The sequence below is a fragment of the Procambarus clarkii genome, chromosome 22 (assembly GCF_040958095.1).
Source record: "Procambarus clarkii isolate CNS0578487 chromosome 22, FALCON_Pclarkii_2.0, whole genome shotgun sequence".
Taxonomy (NCBI): Eukaryota; Metazoa; Arthropoda; class Malacostraca; order Decapoda; family Cambaridae; genus Procambarus; species Procambarus clarkii.
In genome coordinates, this window is record NC_091171.1 from 21,438,187 (window position 1) to 21,460,011 (window position 21,825).

At 46.6% G+C, this 21,825-nt stretch overlaps 1 protein-coding gene across 1 annotated transcript in view; it reads right to left on the reverse strand.

Annotated features, from left to right (window-relative positions):
* Window positions 1–660: 660 nt before the first annotated feature.
* Window positions 661–21,825, reverse strand: part of LOC123756487 (uncharacterized protein DDB_G0290587) — a 90,807-nt gene continuing 69,642 nt past the window's right edge. Inside the window, exons 3-6 of the mRNA XM_045739690.2 lie at window positions 5,686–5,898; window positions 2,929–3,224; window positions 1,992–2,077; window positions 661–1,251 (exon numbers count right to left, since the gene is read on the reverse strand). Of these exons, the coding sequence (XP_045595646.2) occupies window positions 1,040–1,251; window positions 1,992–2,077; window positions 2,929–3,224; window positions 5,686–5,898 (807 nt within the window). The 3' untranslated portion in view covers window positions 661–1,039. The remainder of the gene's footprint in view (window positions 1,252–1,991; window positions 2,078–2,928; window positions 3,225–5,685; window positions 5,899–21,825) is intronic.

The window sequence follows — 21,825 nt, forward strand, 5'->3', positions numbered from 1 at the left end:
GTACGGCCATGAGGCAGCTCCAGCACCACCGTGTACGGCCATGAGGCAGCTCCAGCACCACCGTGTACGGCCATGAGGCAGCTCCAGCACCACCGTGTACGGCCATGAGGCACCTCCAGCACCACCGTGTACGGCCATGTGGCAGCTCCAGTACCACCGTGTACGGCCATGTGGCAGCTCCAGCAACACCGTGTACGGCCATGTGGCAGCTCCAGCACCACCGTGTACGGCCATGTGGCAGCTCCAGTACCACCGTGTACGGCCATGAGGCAGCTCCAGCACCACCGTGTACGGCCCTGAGGCAGCTCCAGCACCACCGTGTACGGCCATGAGGCAGCTCCAGCACCACCGTGTACGGCCCTGAGGCAGCTCCAGCACCACCGTGTACGGCCATGAGGCACCTCCAGCACCACCGTGTACGGCCATGAGGCAGCTCCAGCACCACCGTGTACGGCCATGAGGCAGCTCCAGCATCACCGTGTACGGCCATGAGGCAGCTCCAGCACCACCGTGTACGGCCATGAGGCAGCTCCAGCACCACCGTGTACGGCCATGAGGCAGCTCCAGCACCACCGTGTACGGCCATGAGGCAGCTCCAGCACCACCGTGTACGGCCATGAGGCAGCTCCAGCATCACCGTGTACGGCCATGAGGCAGCTCCAGCACCACCGTGTACGGCCATGTGGCAGCTCCAGCACCACCGTGTACGGCCATGAGGCAGCTCCAGCACCACCGTGTACGGCCATGAGGCAGCTCCAGCACCACCGTGTACGGGAGACTAAGGAAAACAACAATAACGTCAAGTCAACGTTAACAACAACAATAATCTACACTAACACAAGACAACAGAGGTTGATTTTCTTTCAAAATTTTGCTCTGTTATGGGATTCAAACTTGTCGGTTTGATGAAAGGACTGTTGGAGGAGTATGCTGCTGCTGCTGCTCCTGTTCCTGCTGCTGCTGCTGCTGCTGCTGCGGCTTCTCCTGCTGCTGCTGCAAGTGAAGCACGTCCTCTCATCTTGGGGATGCTGCTGGCCTCTCACACCAGTTCCGCGACGGTGGTGGACTTGGTCAGCTTACAGACGGGGAAGCTTGAGGAGACTGTGGGCGCGGAGCAGCCGAGGTAGGAGAAGGTGAGGGAGCTGACGACGGAGGAGATGGTGGTTGTGAAGATGGTGCTGGTGTAGGTGTGGGTCACCATCGTCACCAGGCCGGGGGCACTCACCGCCCTCCCCTCAGCCACCACAGGAGCTGTGGACAAAACCCAACAATAAATTGAAAAATAATATTGGATCGCATTACAATTTTTGTCCCGACTCGAGACATAATTTTTCCAGATATGGCTACAGTCGCTACTTAAAAGAGAAAGTTGTTTTACTACGAAAAAAAGCTTGAAAAACCTAAAGTTGGTGTTAAGCTAAGCTTCACGGGCGCTTGGTTTGGTTGCAATCCAAATACGAGGCTGCAGGAGATCTGAAGCTGAGGTCCTAAGCTGGGAATGATCAGCTGTGTGATATGCTAAGATAACGCTCTATAGCCATACTGGCTTAACACTTGTTGATAATTGCTTACTTTATGATAGGTATGTTAAACAAATAGGTGAAGTAAACAAGCTTCTGAAGGCAGGTTAAACTGAACTGATAAAGTTGTGCAAGAAGGTGACTACATAGAAACAAGGAGCCAATTAGAGCATGTTTAACGATGGACTGAGTTAAGATACACGAGTAGGTGAAACACACAAAGGACTAAAGCAAGCTATATCTCCCGTATACCTCCCGTATACCTGTCTGTGATTCCGGGGATCAACCTCCCCGCGGCCCGATCTCTGACCAGGCCTCCTGGCTGGTAAACAAGGGGACCGAGAAGAAATGTATAAAAACAGACAAAAGTAACATGTGAAACAGGAATATATGCTGAAATAGTCTCCCCCCCCCCCAAAAAAAAAGGCGGGGAACACGGTACACAGTGAAGTACGAGTGCCGGGAGCCTACCCTGCGTGGTGACGGCGTCGTCGGCGTCCAAGCCGGGCGTCTCGGCGTTCGAGGCTCTGGCCGACTCCAGCTCGTCTAGGGAAGTCCTGGAGAACAAACAGACAATAGAGTTAAGATTGCAGACCTCTGCCTCCCTGGCCTCCTGCTCTTGATTCTCTATAGTCTCACCCCAGGCATGTAAACACCAGGTTCTTACTTGCGAAAAGTTGCCATTAAGATTTGAAGATCTTTAAAACATTGGGAATTTGTTGTTAAACTTTATTTAGTACGAAACATAGAGCTTTTATAGAAATCTACGTAAATCCTATCAATTTCTTTTACCAGTAATTTTCGTTGGAAAGTTTCAGGTGTAATTATCAGTAAAATTGTAAGTTCTGATCATTAATATTTGTTTAAGTAATGGAAGCAATTACCTGTGCGCCGGTGGGCCTCGTCCAGCACTCCTCACGCAGCTCTCAGGAGGCGCCAGGAACCTTCACTCAACCATCACTCAAGACAACAGACGAGGGAAACAAGGAAGGGGCGCACTCCAGGTGGCGTAAGACAAGCCAGAGTGCACCAAGACCTCACAACCCGCACTCCCCAAGCATGGGGGAGCATGGTTGTGTGGTACACTCTCCAAGCATGGGGGGGGGGGGAAGGGAACAAAGCATTATGCTACACTTTTGAGGTCTGAAACATTTCCAAGGAACAGGGAAGCACCACACGATGAATGGTGACACGGGAGGAGTTATGTCGCTCTCTAGACTGGCAGAGAGGGGGGGGGGCGAGGGTACAGCACCCACCACAGTGTACCGGGAGGATGGGTGTGGGGGGGGGGGGAAGCAGCTGTAAGGAATAGTTTCACCTCCCCCATTAACTGTGTTGGTAATGGAACCGGAAGAAAATGATGTTGAAACTAAGGGTTTATACTGGAAGAAAAACATGTATAACTTACATGATTAATGGCGAGGGATTATCTGTGGTGTCCTCAGGGAGGGCGGGGGTAGTGGTGGCAGTAATCCCGGCGATGGTGGTAGTGGCACTTATGGTGTCAACCCTATTGACGGGGATGGCGGTGGTGACAGTGGTGGCGGCGGTGGTGGCGGCGGTGGCGGTGGTGGGGTCGTCCGGGGTGGCGGTGGGGTCGGCGAGGGTGGCGGTGGGGTCGTCGCTCCTCACACAGTCGTCGCTACTGACGTACTTGGCACAGGTGATGTACCTCGTGGCCCTGGCCTTGACCACGGTGTGTACCTGTCCAACACACCTCAGGGTCACTCTCAGCGCCTCGCTCATATAAAGGAATTTCATATAAAGGAATCAGGCAAAGATGGCCATATGGCGGTCACTAAAAGCCCTCGCTACATGTCTTCAACATGCTTCTACAGTCTTATGAAACTCTTTATCTTGCAGATCTATGTTCCTGTTAGTGCAAACCTTGCAAGTCTTCGTGGTCCTTACTGGGTCATGCACGTCAGGATGGATATCGACAGCAGCGTACTCTACGCTGGCAAAAGTTAGAACATCATTCAGAAACCTAAGTAAGGAGGCATTTAAGGCGCTTTACACTGCCTACGCGAGGCCAGTCTTAGAGTATGCCGCCCCATCATGGCGTCCCCACCTGAAGAAATACATAAGAAGTCAAGAAAAGGTTCAGAAGCTCGTCCGCGAATTGAGAGGGATGGGATATGAAGAGCGCCTGAAGGAACTGAACCTGATGACGCTAGGAAAAAGTAGGAAGCGGGGATATTTAATAGAGACATAAAAACTTAGGGGGATTGACAGTGGAAATAGACAAATGCTTACACTTAATATTAACAGAACGAGGGGACATGGGTGGAAGCTTGAGACTGAGATGATTCACAGAGATGTTAGAAAGTTTTCATTTAGCGTGAGAGTGGTGGAAAAATGGAATGAACGGAAGGAGCAGGTTGTGGAAGCAAACTCTATTCATAATTTTTAAGTAACCGGAGTCATTGCTTTAAGCAATCGGCAGCTAGAAAGGTGGGATCCAAGAGCTAATGTTAAATCCTGTAGGCACAAATAGATGAGCACACACACACACACACACACACACACACACACACACACACACACACACACACACACACACACACACACACACACACACTCAGGGGCCTGGCTGGCTGAGTGGACAGCGCCCTAGACTCGTGGGCCTAGGGACCAGGATTCGATCCCGGCAGCCGGCGGAAAACAAATGGGCAGAGTTTCCTTCACCCTGACGCTCCTGTTACCTAGCAGTAAATAGGTACCTGGGAGTTAGGCAGCTGCTTCCTGGGGATTTGTGTTTGTGTATGTGAAAAAATAGTAGTTAGTAACAGTTGATTGCTTGACAGTTGAGAGGCGGGCCGAAAGAAAGAGAAAGAGCAGGGCTCAACCCTTGCAAGCACAACTAGGTGAATACAACTAGGTGAATACACACACACACACACACTTGCTTACAAGGGAGGTACGGGAACAAGGGGACACAGGTGGAGACTGAGTACCCACTTGAGCCACAGGGACGTTAGAAAGAACTTTTTCAGTGTCAGAGTAGTTAACAGATGGAATGCATTAGGCAGTGATGTGGTGGAGGCTGACTCCATACATAGTTTCAAGTGTAGATATGATAGAGCCCACTAGGCTCAGGAACTTGTACACCAGTTGATTGACAGTTGAGAGGCGGGACCAAAGAGCTGAAGATCAACCCTCGTGAGCACAACTAGGTGAGTACACACTCATACACGACGCAGAATCACCTATCTGTCTCCAGCATCTGGCCTCGATGTCTAAATCTTTACCTAAAAAATAACATTCTTAAACATCCATGGAATATTATTACCTGAGACTTTTGTTTAATATGTGGAACTCTTAGGAGGTCTGAAGCATTATTTATGAAAGCCGTATACATCTATGAAAACCGTATACATCTATGAAAGCCGTATACATCTATGAAAGCCGTATACATCTATGAAAGCCGTATACATCTATGAAAGCCGTATACATCTATGAAAGCCGTATACATCTATGAAAGCCGTATACATCTATGAAAGCCGTATACATCTATGAAAGCCGTATACATCTATGAAAGCCGTATACATCTATGAAAGCCGTATACATCTATGAAAGCCGTATACATCTATGAAAGCCGTATACATCTATGAAAGCCGTATACATCTATGAAAGCCGTATACATCTATGAAAGCCGTATACATCTATGAAAGCCGTATACATCTATGAAAGCCGTATACATCTATGAAAGCCGTATACATCTATGAAAGCCGTATACATCTATGAAAGCCGTATACATCTATGAAAGCCATATACATCTATGAAAGCCGTATACATCTATGAAAGCCGTATACATCTATGAAAGCCGTATACATCTATGAAAGCCGTATACATCTATGAAAGCCGTATACATCTATGAAAGCCGTATACATCTATGAAAGCCGTATACATCTATGAAAGCCGTATACATCTATGAAAGCCGTATACATTTATGAAAGCCGTATACATCTATGAAAGCCATATACATTTATGAAAGCCGTATACATCTATGAAAGCTATATACATTTAGAAAAAATGATGTTGTTCATTTGAAAAAGTTGGAAACTGTGTCAATAAGATGAGTGTAGCAGCAGTCTCAGCCAGCTTGAGAGGCTGCAGAAGGCTTAATGACTCATTAAACGATGCTACAGTAGAGATGACTTACGGTGTGAGTTTCAGTGAAGAGATAAGATGAGGCTGGAGGGATGTTAAGTCCGTCCATCACCTGGTTGACGAGGTTGGTAGCGGCGTCTACCAGGTCGACCCTAGGTAGAGAGTCCAGGGTTCGACCAGAGATGCTGCTGCTGCTCTCCTCCTCAGCCTCCAGCCTCACCAGCCCCGCCCACGCCACGCTCATGCATCCAAACAAGATAAACAGCTGAGGAAAGAAAAATATACAATTCAGATTCACTGTTTTATATATGATCCTGTGCCCCTGTGTGGGCAGTGAATGTGAGCAGTATCCTCACTGCAAACGTTGAATTATTCAGATTATGCAAAATTGTATGTTAATATTGTCAGTAAAGGTGTTAATAATGAAAACAAAAATATTTGCCGATTGCTAAATCGTGCTAAAAAAATTCTCGATACATTTTTTTTAGCGCGTTGGTGGAGGACTATCAGTCTACTGAATTATGTTAACAGACAACGTAGAAGTTTTGCTTGTCCAAGCTCATCTTTAGCCTTATCCTGCCAGCTTTCCATGAAGCAGGACAATATACTGTCAAAAGTCACTGCTGGCGAAAGTCTGGCTAAAGGTAGAGGTAAACAGTGGTGCGGACATGACCTACGTCACTGCGATTTAATGTGGACAAAGAAATTTAAGAACTTGGAACTATTTTGAAGGTTTAAGGAATGTTCGAATATTTTATCCTGGAGGAAATATTAAGCTTAATTCTTGTTAAATATCCCAAGTTGGTGTAACTGTGGGTGTACTGTTGTTAGTGGGTGTAACTGTTGGTGTACTGTTGTTAGTGGGTGTAACTGTGGGTGTACTGTTGTTAGTGGGTGTAACTGTTGGTGTACTGTTGTTAGTGGGTGTAACTGTTGGTGTACTGTTGTTAGTGGGTGTAACTGTTGGTGTACTGTTGTTAGTGGGTGTAACTGTTGGTGTACTGTTGTTAGTGGGTGTAACTGTTGGTGTACTGTTGTTAGTGGGTGTAACTGTGGGTGTACTGTTGTTAGTGGGTGTAACTGTGGGTGTACTGTTGGTAGTGGGTGTAACTGTGGGTGTACTGTTGTTAGTGGGTGTAACTGTGGGTGTACTGTTGGTAGTGGGTGTAACTGTGGGTGTACTGTTGTTAGTGGGTGTAACTGTTGGTGTACTGTTGTTAGTGGGTGTAACTGTTGGTGTACTGTTGTTAGTGGGTGTAACTGTGGGTGTACTGTTGTTAGTGGGTGTAACTGTTGGTGTACTGTTGTTAGTGGGTGTAACTGTGGGTGTACTGTTGTTAGTGGGTGTAACTGTTGGTGTACTGTTGTTAGTGGGTGTAACTGTTGGTGTACTGTTGTTAGTGAGTGTAACTGTTGGTGTACTGTTGTTAGTGGGTGTAACTGTTGGTGTACTGTAGTTAGTGGATGTAACTGTTGGTGTACTGTTGTTAGTGGGTGTAACTGTTGGTGTACTGTTGTTAGTGGGTGTAACTGTTGGTGTACTGTTGTTAGTGGGTGTAACTGTTGGTGTACTGTAGTTAGTGGGTGTAACTGTTGGTGTACTGTTGTTAGTGGGTGTAACTGTTGGTGTACTGTAGTTAGTGGGTGTAACTGTTGGTGTACTGTTGTTAGTGGGTGTAACTATTGGTGTACTGTTGTTAGTGGGTGTAACTGTTGGTGTACTGTTGTTAGTGGGTGTAACTGTTGGTGTACTGTTGTTAGTGGGTGTAACTATTGGTGTACTGTTGTTAGTGGGTGTAACTGTTGGTGTACTGTAGTTAGTGGGTGTAACTGTTGGTGTACTGTTGTTAGTGGGTGTAACTGTTGGTGTACTGTAGTTAGTGGGTGTAACTGTTGGTGTAACTGTAGTTAGCGAGTGTAACTAGCAACAAGCTCTAGCTGACGGAAAGTTATTACTTGACTGCCTTATAACTGCCTCGTTACCTACAGTAATATACAGATGTGTGCTAGCTCTATAAGGGATCTTTCTTATCAAATGAAGATGACAGGTGGGTTCCTAAGCCCACTATGTGTCTCTAACCTCTAGCATCTCCAGTCTGAGTTGTGGGGTGTAATGAAGTAGTTTAAGTACCTAGTACTGGCCAGTGCTAGTGAAGACTAGGTCAGAGGCGGTCAGCTAGACCATCAGGTGAGCCCACAGGCAGTAGGGTAACTGAACCTATCTTAATAACTCCATCCTCCTGTTTAGATAGTAGTATTTGTAACTATGCGCACCATAGTACAAAGATTGACGTACTAAACAATTAGATAGTAGAATTTGGTACTATACACTTTATATGAGTCCGAAACAAATGAAGCTAAAAGACAAACTTGAATATTCCCAGGCCTAGTATAGTACACATATGTACTATATTAGGCCTCAGCTAGCGTGTATTAGGCCTAAGATGGTTAGATTAGGTTAGTTTGTCTTTGTAACATAAATAGAAAACCTTTTCCGGTGTATCCAAATTCAAAAGTGCCGGTCTCTACTTTCTAAATGTGTTGTATGTCGGTATGTGTACTATGGTCCTGGTCGGTACTATAAGTACTAACAGGACTGGAGGACGGGCTGAAATTAACCTCTGGTGACTTCGTCTATACTTTTCCGTATAATTCCAGTTCTCCGGGACAGGAAGTCTGTATATATATACGTTGGAATTGTTTCGAGGTCTCCTTAAGGATTGAACTACTTTCTCTTCCTCAGGAGGGAGCTCTTTAACAGTGGCCTAACAGCTATGTAGTACCTATTTACTGCCAAGTAAACAGATGCAACAGGTGAGAGAAAGTGTACCCAATCATTTGCCTTGCCCGGGGATCGAACCCGGGATCCCGATTAAGAGTCGAGAACGAACCCGCTGTACTACAGGACCCTTAAACAATCAATGAGTTCACAAGGATTGTATACACAATCAGCAGCTAAGTTGACTTATATCGCTATGTTAAATATTAATATATAAGTACAGTTGCGGAGGAACAATGTGGCGTTACATACACACAACACGTGGCTGGAAATACACACAACTCTCTACTGACATTATTACGTAGTAGTGGCAAGTGGAGTTTGACCTGGACAAATGTAATTTGTTTAAGATTCGGAAGATGTTTAGCACAAATATTGTCTCAGTGGTGTGGGTACCGGAGCACCCAGGGGCGCGCCGGGAGTAATGACTGGTATACACCACAGGCAAATATTAGTGTCACGTTACAAGGTGGCGGTGGTTCGAGCCCCGTGGGGTGAATGTGTGCGGGTTGGTCACATTGTCTCTCGCTCTCTCTTACTCCGAGTCTCTCTAAGGTAAGGTTAGGTAATTATTTATGAGGAGTTATCACTAAGACATTACGACTTGGATGGAATATGAGAATAAGGATTTAGGATGGGAGGGTGGAAAAGAAAGGAATGGTGCCCAATCACTTGGACGGTCGGGGATTGAACGCCGACCTGCAGGATGGGAGACCGTGGCTCTACCGTCCAGCCCAAGTGTAGGCTGAGTTAACCTCAGTATAAGATATTAGAGGTCCACACTAGAGGTAATAATGCGTGGAACAAATCGTGAAGGCGCACCATTTAAGGGACCACCTTACTATGGCCTACCTACCACTGGCCAGTAGGCTTACATGTGTTCCTGTCATTGTGTTGCTGTAAGTCAATATTGTTGCGAGCGGAGTGTACTACCGAAGACAAGAGCTGAGGTAGTTGAAACGCACGTACAGTTGCAGTGTAATATCAGTATGGCGGTAAGAGTAACAGTGTAGAAACTTGCGTAGTTGCAATACTATTGCTGCTGTCTAAAGTAAGATTAAGAGTAATAAGGTTTGGTATTTGCATTAAAGGTAATACTACGAGTCAACACTGCGAGGCCACACACTCGTAGATGTATAAGTGGTCCGTCTCTCATAATACATCAGTTTACCCTGGTACCTGTACACCATAAGGGTTGTGAAGCGGGGTGTGAGTATTTCACAAGAGCATCACAGACGCTGGTGTCGGGGCGCCAGCGCCACCTTGTGAGAGCCATGCACATAATGGCTCCCGAAGAGCAAGCGCAATGAAAAGAAGTAAGAATTAGCAAGTCATTTATTCTAAGTTAGCGATGAGGCCAGGCCAGAGTGATCAGGTCATGGGCTGTGTCCCCCGTCACAGCTACGCCCTGCTGCCTGGCCTGCGTAAGGAAGAACGCTCCTGGCCTGTTTAACCTTCCCCGTAAAACGTGACATAATTACATCAAAAGTAACGCAAAAACAAAGTTAAAACAAGACGAAAACTTTCTCTAAGATCACTGGCGACAACTCACACCGACACAACAACATGGCTGGACTACTACGGCTCCTATAGTTACTAACTAGAGTACCGTGGGTCACAAAGTACCTCACGGTACAGGGCCAAGCCTCAGGTAAGACACTGTGTCACACTTACCTTCATGGTGTGTAGTGGTCGGAGCCTCAGGTGTGTCTGCAGACGCAAGGACCTGCCAGGCCTTATATACCACAACGGCCACACTAGGCCTACACCCACAGGTGTCAGGCGTCTTATCCCGGCCCCGCAAGCTCAGGCGCTGGATCGTTCATCCGGGATATTTCCGTAGGCCTAGTCCGGGTAGGCCGAGTATGTGGTGGTCGTTTACATTGTGTAACAAACATAGATGTTGAACAATATTTGCCTGAATTTACCTGAGCCACTGTCCTCTAATGGCCTCGACGAGGGCAGGAAGCCGACGGCTTGTCGAAGGTCCCCTATATGTGCTGATGATTTTATCCAGTTGGATGTTGGCACTTGTGGGTAAAGGGTTTGTAATCATATCAAGATGTGTACACGCGGTCCTTACGGTGGCCCAATAATACGCTGTCAGGAAGCTACACACACACACACACACACAGCCATCCAGAGATACACACATCGAGATATACACACACCGAGAGATACAGGCGCCGAGATATACAGGCACCAAGAGATACAGACACCAAAAGATACAGGCACCAAGAGATACAGGCACCAAGAGATACAGGCACCAAGAGATACAGGCACCAAGAGATACAGGCACCGAGAGATACAGACACCAAGAGATACAGGCACCAAGAGATGCAGGCACCAAGAGATACAGACACCGAGAGATACAGACACCAAGAGATACAGGCACCAAGAGATACAGGCACCAAGAGATACAGGCACCAAGAGATACAGGCACCAAGAGATACACACACCAAGAGATACAGACACCGAGAGATACAGACACCGAGAGATACAGACACCGAGAGATACAGACACCGAGAGATACAGACACCGAGAGATACAGACACCGAGAGATACACACACCAAGAGATACAGGCACCAAGAGATACAGGCACCAAGAGATACACACACCAAGAGATACAGACACCGAGAGATACAGACACCGAGAGATACAGACACCAAGAGATACAGGCACCAAGAGATACACACACCAAGAGATACAGGCACCGAGAGATACAGGCACCAAGAGATACAGGCACCAAGAGATACAGGCACCAAGAGATACAGACACCAAGAGATACAGGCACCAAGAGATACACACACCAAGAGATACAGGCACCAAGAGATACACACACCAAGAGATACAGGCACCGAGAGATACAGGCACCAAGAGATACAGGCACCAAGAGATACAGGCACCAAGAGATACAGACACCAAGAGATACAGGCACCAAGAGATACACCAAGATATACAGGCACCGAGAGATACAGGCACCAAGAGATACAGGCACCAAGAGATACAGGCACCAAGAGATACAGGCACCAAGAGATACAGGCACCAAGAGATACACACACCAAGAGATACAGGCACCAAGAGATACAGACACCGAGAGATACAGACACCGAGAGATACAGACACCAAGAGATACAGGCACCAAGAGATACACACACCAAGAGATACAGGCACCGAGAGATACAGACACCGAGAGATACAGACACCAAGAGATACAGGCACCAAGAGATACAGGCACCAAGAGATACAGGCACCAAGAGATACAGGCACCAAGACATACAGGCACCAAGAGATACAGGCACCAAGAGATACAGGCACCAAGAGATACACACACCAAGAGATACAGGCACCGAGAGATACACACACCAAGAGATACAGGCACCAAGAGATACAGGCACCAAGAGATACACACACCAAGATATACAGGCACCAAGAGATACACACACCAAGAGATACAGGCACCGAGAGATACACACACCAAGAGATACAGGCACCAAGAGATACAGGCACCAAGAGATACAGACACCAAGAGATACAGGCACCAAGAGATACAGACACCAAGAGATACAGGCACCAAGAGATACACACACCAAGAGATACACACACCAAGAGATACAGGCACCAAGAGATACAAGCACCAAGAGATACAGGCACCAAGAGATACAGGCACCAAGAGATACAGGCACCAAGAGATACACACACCAAGAGATACAGGCACCGAGAGATACAGGCACCAAGAGATACAGGCACCAAGAGATACAGGCACCGAGAGATACAGGCACCAAGAGATACAGGCACCGAGAGATACAGGCACCAAGAGATACACACACCAAGAGATACAGGCACCAAGAGATACAGGCACCAAGAGATACAGGCACCAAGAGATACACACACCAAGAGATACAGGCACCAAGAGATACAGACACCGAGAGATAGACACCGAGAGATACAGGCACCAAGAGATACAGGCACCAAGAGATACACACACCAAGAGATACAGGCACCGAGAGATACAGGCACCAAGAGATACAGGCACCAAGAGATACACACACCAAGAGATACAGGCACCAAGAGATACAGACACCAAGAGATACAGACACCAAGAGATACACACACCAAGAGATACAGGCACCAAGAGATACAGACACCGAGAGATACAGACACCGAGAGATACAGACACCGAGAGATACAGGCACCGAGAGATACAGGCACCAAGAGATACAGGCACCAAGAGATACAGGCACCAAGAGATACAGGCACCAAGAGATACACACACCAAGAGATACAGGCACCAAGAGATACAGGCACCAAGAGATACAGACACCGAGAGATACAGACACCGAGAGATACAGACACCGAGAGATACAGACACCGAGAGATACAGACACCGAGAGATACAGACACCGAGAGATACAGACACCGAGAGATACAGGCACCAAGAGATACAGGCACCAAGAGATACAGGCACCAAGAGATACACACACCAAGAGATACAGGCACCAAGAGATACACACACCAAGAGATACAGACACCAAGAGATACAGGCACCAAGAGATACAGGCACCAAGAGATACAGACACCAAGAGATACACACACCAAGAGATACAGGCACCAAGAGATACACACACCAAGAGATACAGGCACCAAGAGATACACACACCAAGAGATACAGGCACCAAGAGATACACACACCAAGAGATACAGGCACCAAGAGATACACACACCAAGAGATACAGGCACCAAGAGATACACACACCAAGAGATACAGGCACCAAGAGATACACACACCAAGAGATACAGGCACCAAGAGATACACACACCGAGAGATACAGACACCGAGAGATACAGACACCGAGAGATACAGGCACCGAGAGATACAGGCACCACCTTCATCACACAGAAGTGTAAGGAGGCAGCAGAAAAATTCGTTCCAGTCGAAAAGGAAACAAATGAAATGCAGACGACAAAACCCATGGTTGAATCAGAGATGTAAACTAGCTAAGCAACTAAGTACGAGGGCGTGATGAAACTATAGCAATAACAGGACACTTGAGAGCAGAGAAAGATACCACAGAGCCAGGAATGAATACGTCAGGGTGAGAAGAGAGGCGATTTAAAAATGACATAGCAAGCAAGGCAAAGACTAAATTGCTGCACAGCCACATTAGGAGGAAAACAACAGTGAAGGACCAGGTAATGAAACTGAGAATAGGGGCGGACAGATTCACTACAAACGACAACGACGTGTGCAAGGAACTGAATAGGAAATTCCAGGTCTTCACAGTAGAGCAAGTAGAAATCCCAGAGATAAGAGAGTGAATATCGAACCAAATACCACTAGATGAGTTTGTGATTACCAGTGGAGAGGCGAGGAAGCATCTGCTAGAGTTGGATGTGACAAAGGCTATAGGCCCAGATGGAATCTCACCATGGATACTAAAGGAAGGTGCAGAAGCTCTGTGCCTGCCACTCTCCATGGTGTATAACAAATCACTGGTAACAGGTGAACTGCCAAAAACTTGAAAGATGGCTAATGTAGTCCTGATATACAAGAAAGGGGACAGACAGGAGGCACTGAACTACAGGCCAGTGTCCCTAACTTGCATACCATGCAAGATGATGCAGAAGAGTGTGCGAAAAAAGCTAGTGGAACATCTGGGGCGAAAGAACTTTGTAACACAATATCATCATGGGTTCAGGGATGGTAAATCATGCCTCACAGGATTTCAATGTCAGAGTAGTTAGTAAATGGAATGCACTAGGAAGTAATGTGGTGGAGGCAGACTCCATACACAGTTTCAAAAGTAGATATGATAGAGCTCGAGAAGCTCTGTATTCTGTATACCGGTAGATTAACGGTTGAGAGGCGGGACCAAAAAGCCGAAGCTCAACCCCCGGCACAACTAAGTGAGTACAACTAGTCTCGTGTCATGCACATGCACATACAAGATGCTTGAAAGGACCATTCTAAATCGACACAAAATAGGTAGGTTAGGGGAGGGGGTTAATGGATTTGTTAAAGGACGGAGCACAGCAAACTGTATAGTTAATTTCTTGGCTAATGACACAGCTAAATTGACCTCCCAATTTGCCCAAAATATGCAATAAATGAAAACTGGTTCGATTTCAATCAAACTTTTTTGAAGAGTTGTACATGAAGAGTGTTTCATCTGGCCCAAGTCTCAGCATCGTAGCATAAATAGGAAGGGAGAAAAAAAATATTGAAGTAGGTTTCAAAATTATTCCAAAATGGTCAAAAATGATTATCAAACCCAAGTGTCAACTGAAATCATATCTATGACTCTCGGCTATCACAATAGCATATATAAAAAAATAGTGTTATTAGAAAAAAATTTAAGTTAAAAAAAATTATTTTTTTCCCCCCCCCAAAATTTTTTTTTTTTTTATCGGACGATTTTCATGAAACTTATACACCTGACTGCACATAAGCCTATCTGTAAGGGTGCCAATTTTGGAGAAAACTGGTTGATGTCAACCTCAGCCACAGATGGCAGCACCTTAGACTTTATTATTTTCTTATATATTTAAAATGTTTTAAAATAACATAAATGTTTGAATAACTTTTTTATTTTTTATTCAATTTACATGAAACTTACACCTTATATGTGAAGTTTATGTCTCTAAACAGTCAAGTTATCGTTTTGTCCTAAGTTTATTTATTGATTTTATAATAGCAATAAACATGACATATTTGCATAAGTTTTTGGGCGAACTTTGAATATTTGTATTAGGAAAACTAAAGATGTTTTGGAAACTCCCTAACTCCAGATCCTTTATTATATGCTAATGTGTCAGAAAAGTGTCATAGAATGATTATATCTGAAAGGTGTGTTTTTTTATTCACACTCAAAAATGTATAAAATCTTTTGAAAAAAAATATATACAGTATCTCCCTTTCTATTTACGCTGCAGTACTGAAACTTGGCACAATTGCAGCCCTTTTCATATACAACTAGGCAAAAAATATTGGTTGACATTGAACAACTTTTCCGAAACCGAAGTAATGCCTCCTGAGTACTCTGTATTTGTTGACATTAAAGGAGCCTTCGACAAAGCACAGGGGATTGCGATCCTGGACGAGCTTGCATGCACGGGCGTCAAGGAGAGACTTGTGAAATGGATTGAAGACTACCTCACAGGGAGTAAAGCCAAGGTCTGCTTCAATGGAGCAGTCTCAAGAACGATGAGTATGGTACTCGGGACCCCCCCCCCCCCAAGGATGGGTCTTAAGCCCCACACTATTTAACATACTTATGAACACCATTACAAATATTGAATTTCCGGAAGGAACACAACAAGTGGGATATGCAGACGATGTCCTAATACAAGCTCCCACCTTGGGGGGGGGGAAAATTAAACAGTCCATTGAGCTCTTGATAGGAAATGTGTTGAACTCGGTTTCACTCTCTCCACAAACAAGACAAAAGCAAACTCTCATCACAAGCGGGCAGAAAATGAAGAACTGCAAATTAACGGTGTAATACTTGAATGGGTTGACCACTATCGGTACCTAGGCGTCACTGTCGGCTCTAACAAGGGGAAGAAAGAGGAGCTCAACCAACTCATAGGAACATGCAAAAGTCGACTCAGGGCACTGAAAGCCATGACCTGGAATGGACATGGAGCCTCAATTGCCGTGCTTAAAATGATGTACACAGCCTATGTGCGCTCCGTCATAGACTATGCCGCAACAGTCTTTGTGCACCTACTCCCAAAGCAATATGAAAAAAACTTGAAAACATACAAAATAAAGCCATGACAATCATTCTTGGAGTCCCAAGAACTGTCAAAACGTCTAATCTACGAGAGGAGTTGTCCCTCTCCAGTGTTAAAAGCAGAATTAAGGAACTGAATGCTAAGCCTGCAATTAAGGTAGCAAGAGATCCCCATTACAATGATATTACCAAGAAAAAAACTGAGCTCTGTGCTGCTTACAGGAGAAAACAGGATAAGCAAAAAATGTCATCACAGGTCAGTCTGCTACCTGTAAGAACTTCACCTGCTTGAGCAAGCCCGTGAGCTCCTGCCTGTAGAGAGGTTACCTCCCTGGGAGGATGACTCATGCAGGATTATCATCAGTGAAATGACAACGAAAAATTCCAACATGATGACTCAAAAAATGAGGCACAATTATTTTGAGGAAATCTATAAAGAAGGCGGAAATGAATTAGATCAAATCTACACTGACGCGTCATCTAACCCCTGTCACCGGCAAGGCTGATGCAGCATACACTGCAATTAGGAATAATGCCTTTCATCGCGGAAACGAAGAAAATGCACGTATTGAGAACTATGCCTCTTCAACACAAACGGAGTTAACTGCCACTGTTATGGCGTTAAGATTCCTTGAACGAAGTACTAATGGCGCAGTGATCTGCATTGATTCCAAAATAGCACTACAAAGCCTTAGTAAAAATCGGGCGTTGCACAACCTGTCATCTTAAAAATAACGTCGCTTTTGGCCGTTTGCCCGTATGGCCGATAATGGACGTAATTTGAAAATGAAAAAAAAAATGAAAATAAATTTGCGATTTTTTTTCAACAACAGTAAGTTAAGGGTCCTCTGGTAGGTTAGGTGGGCAGGAAATTCTCATAAAGTTTCAAAACGTTATGAAAAACGTTAATTGAAAGTTTCCTCTTTTAACCTTACCGAGTAAGCCGGCCGACTCAATCAGAAAACGGAACAGTACGTCACTTATGTGAGTCGATTTCATTTCAAATTACGTCCACTTTTTGGCCATAGTGCTCATACGAGCGAATAGTGACTTTATTTTTAAGAGGACGGGTTGGATCAAGAGAGCTGTGAGAGTACTAACCAATCAGGGAAGAGTCGTCAAGTTTCTGTGGATCCCGTCCCATGTTGGAATATGTGGGAATGAACGAGCAGATGTGCTGGCTGCTGAAGGCGCTGAAGGAGACCATATTGAATACTTCATACCCAAGACTCTTCTACAAATTAGAGGTACTGTCAGGCAACATTGGTCCAAACATTCAGATCTGATAGGAAAGAATTTACTGACTCCCAACGACCTGAAAGTACTAGTATAAAAAGCTATGATTTGTTCAGATCTGAAACCTACATCTATGGACAGCACAAAACGTCCACTAGACTGTGCGACACAGTGGTTGCCAGGATCAGGTTGGGTTACCGTTACATGTGGCAGGTGGCTGCAGGTGACGGGTCTCCCAATCCTGAGCACTCCAGTTGCAAACTCTGTGAGCAGGAACTACGGCATGATCTCTCGCACTACATCACTGAATGCCCAGTTATTAGACCTTTCAGACCAGTTGGCATGAGGTACCTGGAGCTTTGCAATTACTTTATTCACTCTCGTATTCTTGAAGATATCCTCACAGTATACCCAAAATTTGCCAGTGCAGGCTATTAAACACATGGCTCTGTATGACTAACCATCCTGCGAGATGGGGACTTGTATTACCACTGCTACCTTATTCAATCTTGTGTTGTTGATATCCTCAAAATGCATCCGGAGTCTGCCAGTGCAGACCGCTTATCACATGCCTCTGTATGACTAACCATCCTGCGTGATGGGGATTTCTTAGCATCACCTAGTTAGCATTTTTTGACACACTGTACTCCACTTCATATTGTCTAGGGTAGCTGCACTAATGCAGATGTACCTCATATCTTAATAAAAAAAAAAAAAGTCAGGTAACATCACCGTGACAAGGAAACTGGGAAAAGGAGGACAGAAGCACAAACCAGTGAATCTGTACGCTGGTACAACATGGTTGCAGTTGGCAATCCCAATCATTATGGCCGAAGAGGAGATGGACGAGGGAGAGAATCAGTAATAGCGAGAATCCGTCTTGGATACAAATATCCATGGAGATTCGGAGTGGAAACAACACTTGAATAGAGGAGTTGCAGAATCTGTGATGAGAGTGACGGACACCGTCTTGACCACTACCTGAGAGTGTGAACATCTAAGAGTCATCAGAAATATGTGTAGAATAATAAACCCCACATTGCTTGTGTTAGGAAAACACTATTTGTCACATATAGAAACTGTTCTTAAAAGATTTCCCCATTTTGCACCCGCAAGATAACGTACTTAAGGGTTGACAGGTGTTAATCTTTTTGTTTGATTAGCTGTTCACTTGAGACAGTTAAGCAAGTCCCAGCTGTGTCTGGGGTACAGATGACTGGATCTTGAGGTTATCTTGAGATGATTTCGAGGCTTTAGTGTCCCCGCGGCCCGGTCCTCGACCAGCCCTCCACCCCCAGGAAGCAGCTCGTGACAGCTGACTAACACCCAGGTACCTATTTACTGCTAGGTAACAGGGGCATTCAGGGTGAAAGAAACTTTGCCCATTTGTTTCTGCCTCGTGCGGGAATCGAACCCGCGCCACAGAATTACGAGTCCTGCGCTCTATCCACCAGGCTACGAGGCCCCTTGGCCCGAGGATGAACAACCCAGTGGGTTTTCTTCCTATTGGGGAGTGTTGTAAATGCTGCTATGGCGGTGTGTTCACTAACAGGATGAGTGGAGCTGCCCAATACTGTCACTGTGGCGGTGTGTCCACTCACAGGATGAGTGGCGCTGCCCAATACTGTCACTGTGGCGGTGTGTCCACTCACAGGATGAGTGGCGCTGCCCAATACTGTCACTGTGGCGGTGTGTTCACTAACAGGATGAGTGGCGCTGCCCAATACTGTCACTGTGGCGGTGTGTCCACTCACAGGATGAGTGGCGCTGCCCAATACTGTCACTGTGGCGGTGTGTCCACTCACAGGATGAGTGGCGCTGCCCAATACTGTCACTGTGGCGGTGTGTCCACTCACAGGATGAGTGGCGCTGCCCAATACTGTCACTGTGGCGGTGTGTCCACTCACAGGATGAGTGGCGCTGCCCAATACTGTCACTATGGCGGTGTGTCCACTCACAGGATGAGTGACGCTGCCCAATACTGTCACTATGGCGGTGTGTCCACTCACAGGATGAGTGGTGCTGCCCAATACTGTCACTATGGCGGTGTGTCCACTCACAGGATGAGTGACGCTGCCCAATACTGTCACTATGGCGGTGTGTCCACTCACAGGATGAGTGGTGCTGCCCAATACTGTCACTATGGCGGTGTGTCCACTCACAGGATGAGTGACGCTGCCCAATACTGTCACTATGGCGGTGTGTCCACTCACAGGATGAGTGACGCTGCCCAATACTGTCACTATGGCGGTGTGTCCACTCACAGGATGAGTGACGCTGCCCAATACTGTCACTATGGCGGTGTGTCCACTCACAGGATGAGTGACGCTGCCCAATACTGTCACTATGGCGGTGTGTCCACTCACAGGATGAGTGGTGCTGCCCAATACTGTCACTATGGCGGTGTGTCCACTCACAGGATGAGTGACGCTGCCCAATACTGTCACTATGGCGGTGTGTCCACTCACAGGATGAGTGACGCTGCCCAATACTGTCACTATGGCGGTGTGTCCACTCACAGGATGAGTGGTGCTGCCCAATACTGTCACTATGGCGGTGTGTCCACTCACAGGATGAGTGACGCTGCCCAATACTGTCACTATGGCGGTGTGTCCACTCACAGGATGAGTGACGCTGCCCAATACTGTCACTATGGCGGTGTGTCCACTCACAGGATGAGTGACGCTGCCCAATACTGTCACTATGGCGGTGTGTCCACTCACAGGATGAGTGACGCTGCCCAATACTGTCACTATGGCGGTGTGTCCACTCACAGGATGAGTGGTGCTGCCCAATACTGTCACTATGGCGGTGTGTCCACTCACAGGATGAGTGACGCTGCCCAATACTGTCACTATGGCGGTGTGTCCACTCACAGGATGAGTGACGCTGCCCAATACTGTCACTATGGCGGTGTGTCCACTCACAGGATGAGTGACGCTGCCCAATACTGTCACTATGGCGGTGTGTCCACTCACAGGATGAGTGACGCTGCCCAATACTGTCACTATGGCGGTGTGTCCACTCACAGGATGAGTGACGCTGCCCAATACTGTCACTATGGCGGTGTGTCCACTCACAGGATGAGTGACGCTGCCCAATACTGTCACTATGGCGGTGTGTCCACTCACAGGATGAGTGACGCTGCCCAATACTGTCACTATGGCGGTGTGTCCACTCACAGGATGAGTGACGCTGCCCAATAACTCTCCCATCGGGACCAAATTCAAAAACAAGTTAGGGTAGTACACCAAAAGATACAGGCACCGAGAGATACAGACACCGAGATATATATGGGCCCTGTGGCTGAGTGCACAGCGCTTGTGACTCGAAATCCTGGTTTCCGGGTTCAATCCCCGGCGATAGTGGAAAACAAATGGGCAGAGTTTCTTTCACGCTGATGACCCCTGTTACCTAACAGGAAATAGGTACCTGGGAGTTAGATAGATGTTACGGGCGGCTTCCTGTGTGTGTGTTAAAAAAAAAATGAAAGTTGAGAGGCGGGCCGAAAGAGCAGAGCTCAACCCCCGCAAGCACAATTAGGTGAATACACACACCGATAAATATAGGCACCAAGAGATACAGTCACCGAGAGATACAGTCACCGAGAGATACAGTCACCGAGAGATACAGTCACCGAGAGATACAGTCACCGAGAGATACAGTCACCGAGAGATACAGTCACCGAGAGATACAGTCACCGAGAGATACAGTCACCGAGAGATACAGTCACTGAGAGATACAGTCACCGAGAGATACAGTCACCGAGAGATACAGTCACCGAGAGATACAGTCACCGAGAGATACAGTCACCGAGAGATACAGTCACTGAGAGATACAGTCACCGAGAGATACAGTCACCGAGAGATACAGTCACCGAGAGATACAGTCACCGAGAGATACAGTCACCGAGAGATACAGTCACTGAGAGATACAGTCACCGAGAGATACAGTCACCGAGAGATACAGTCACCGAGAGATACAGTCACCGAGAGATACAGTCACTGAGAGACAGTCACCGAGAGATACAGTCACTGAGAGATACAGTCACCGAGAGATACAGTCACCGAGAGATACAGTCACCGAGAGATACAGTCACCGAGAGATACAGTCACCGAGAGATACAGTCACCGAGAGATACAGTCACCGAGAGATACAGTCACCGAGAGATACAGTCACCGAGAGATACAGTCACCGAGAGATACAGTCACCGAGAGATACAGTCACCGAGAGATACAGTCACCGAGAGATACAGTCACTGAGAGATACAGTCACCGAGAGATACAGTCACCGAGAGATACAGTCACCGAGAGATACAGTCACTGAGAGATACAGTCACCGAGAGATACAGTCACCGAGAGATACAGTCACCGAGAGATACAGTCACCGAGAGATACAGTCACTGAGAGACAGTCACCGAGAGATACAGTCACTGAGAGA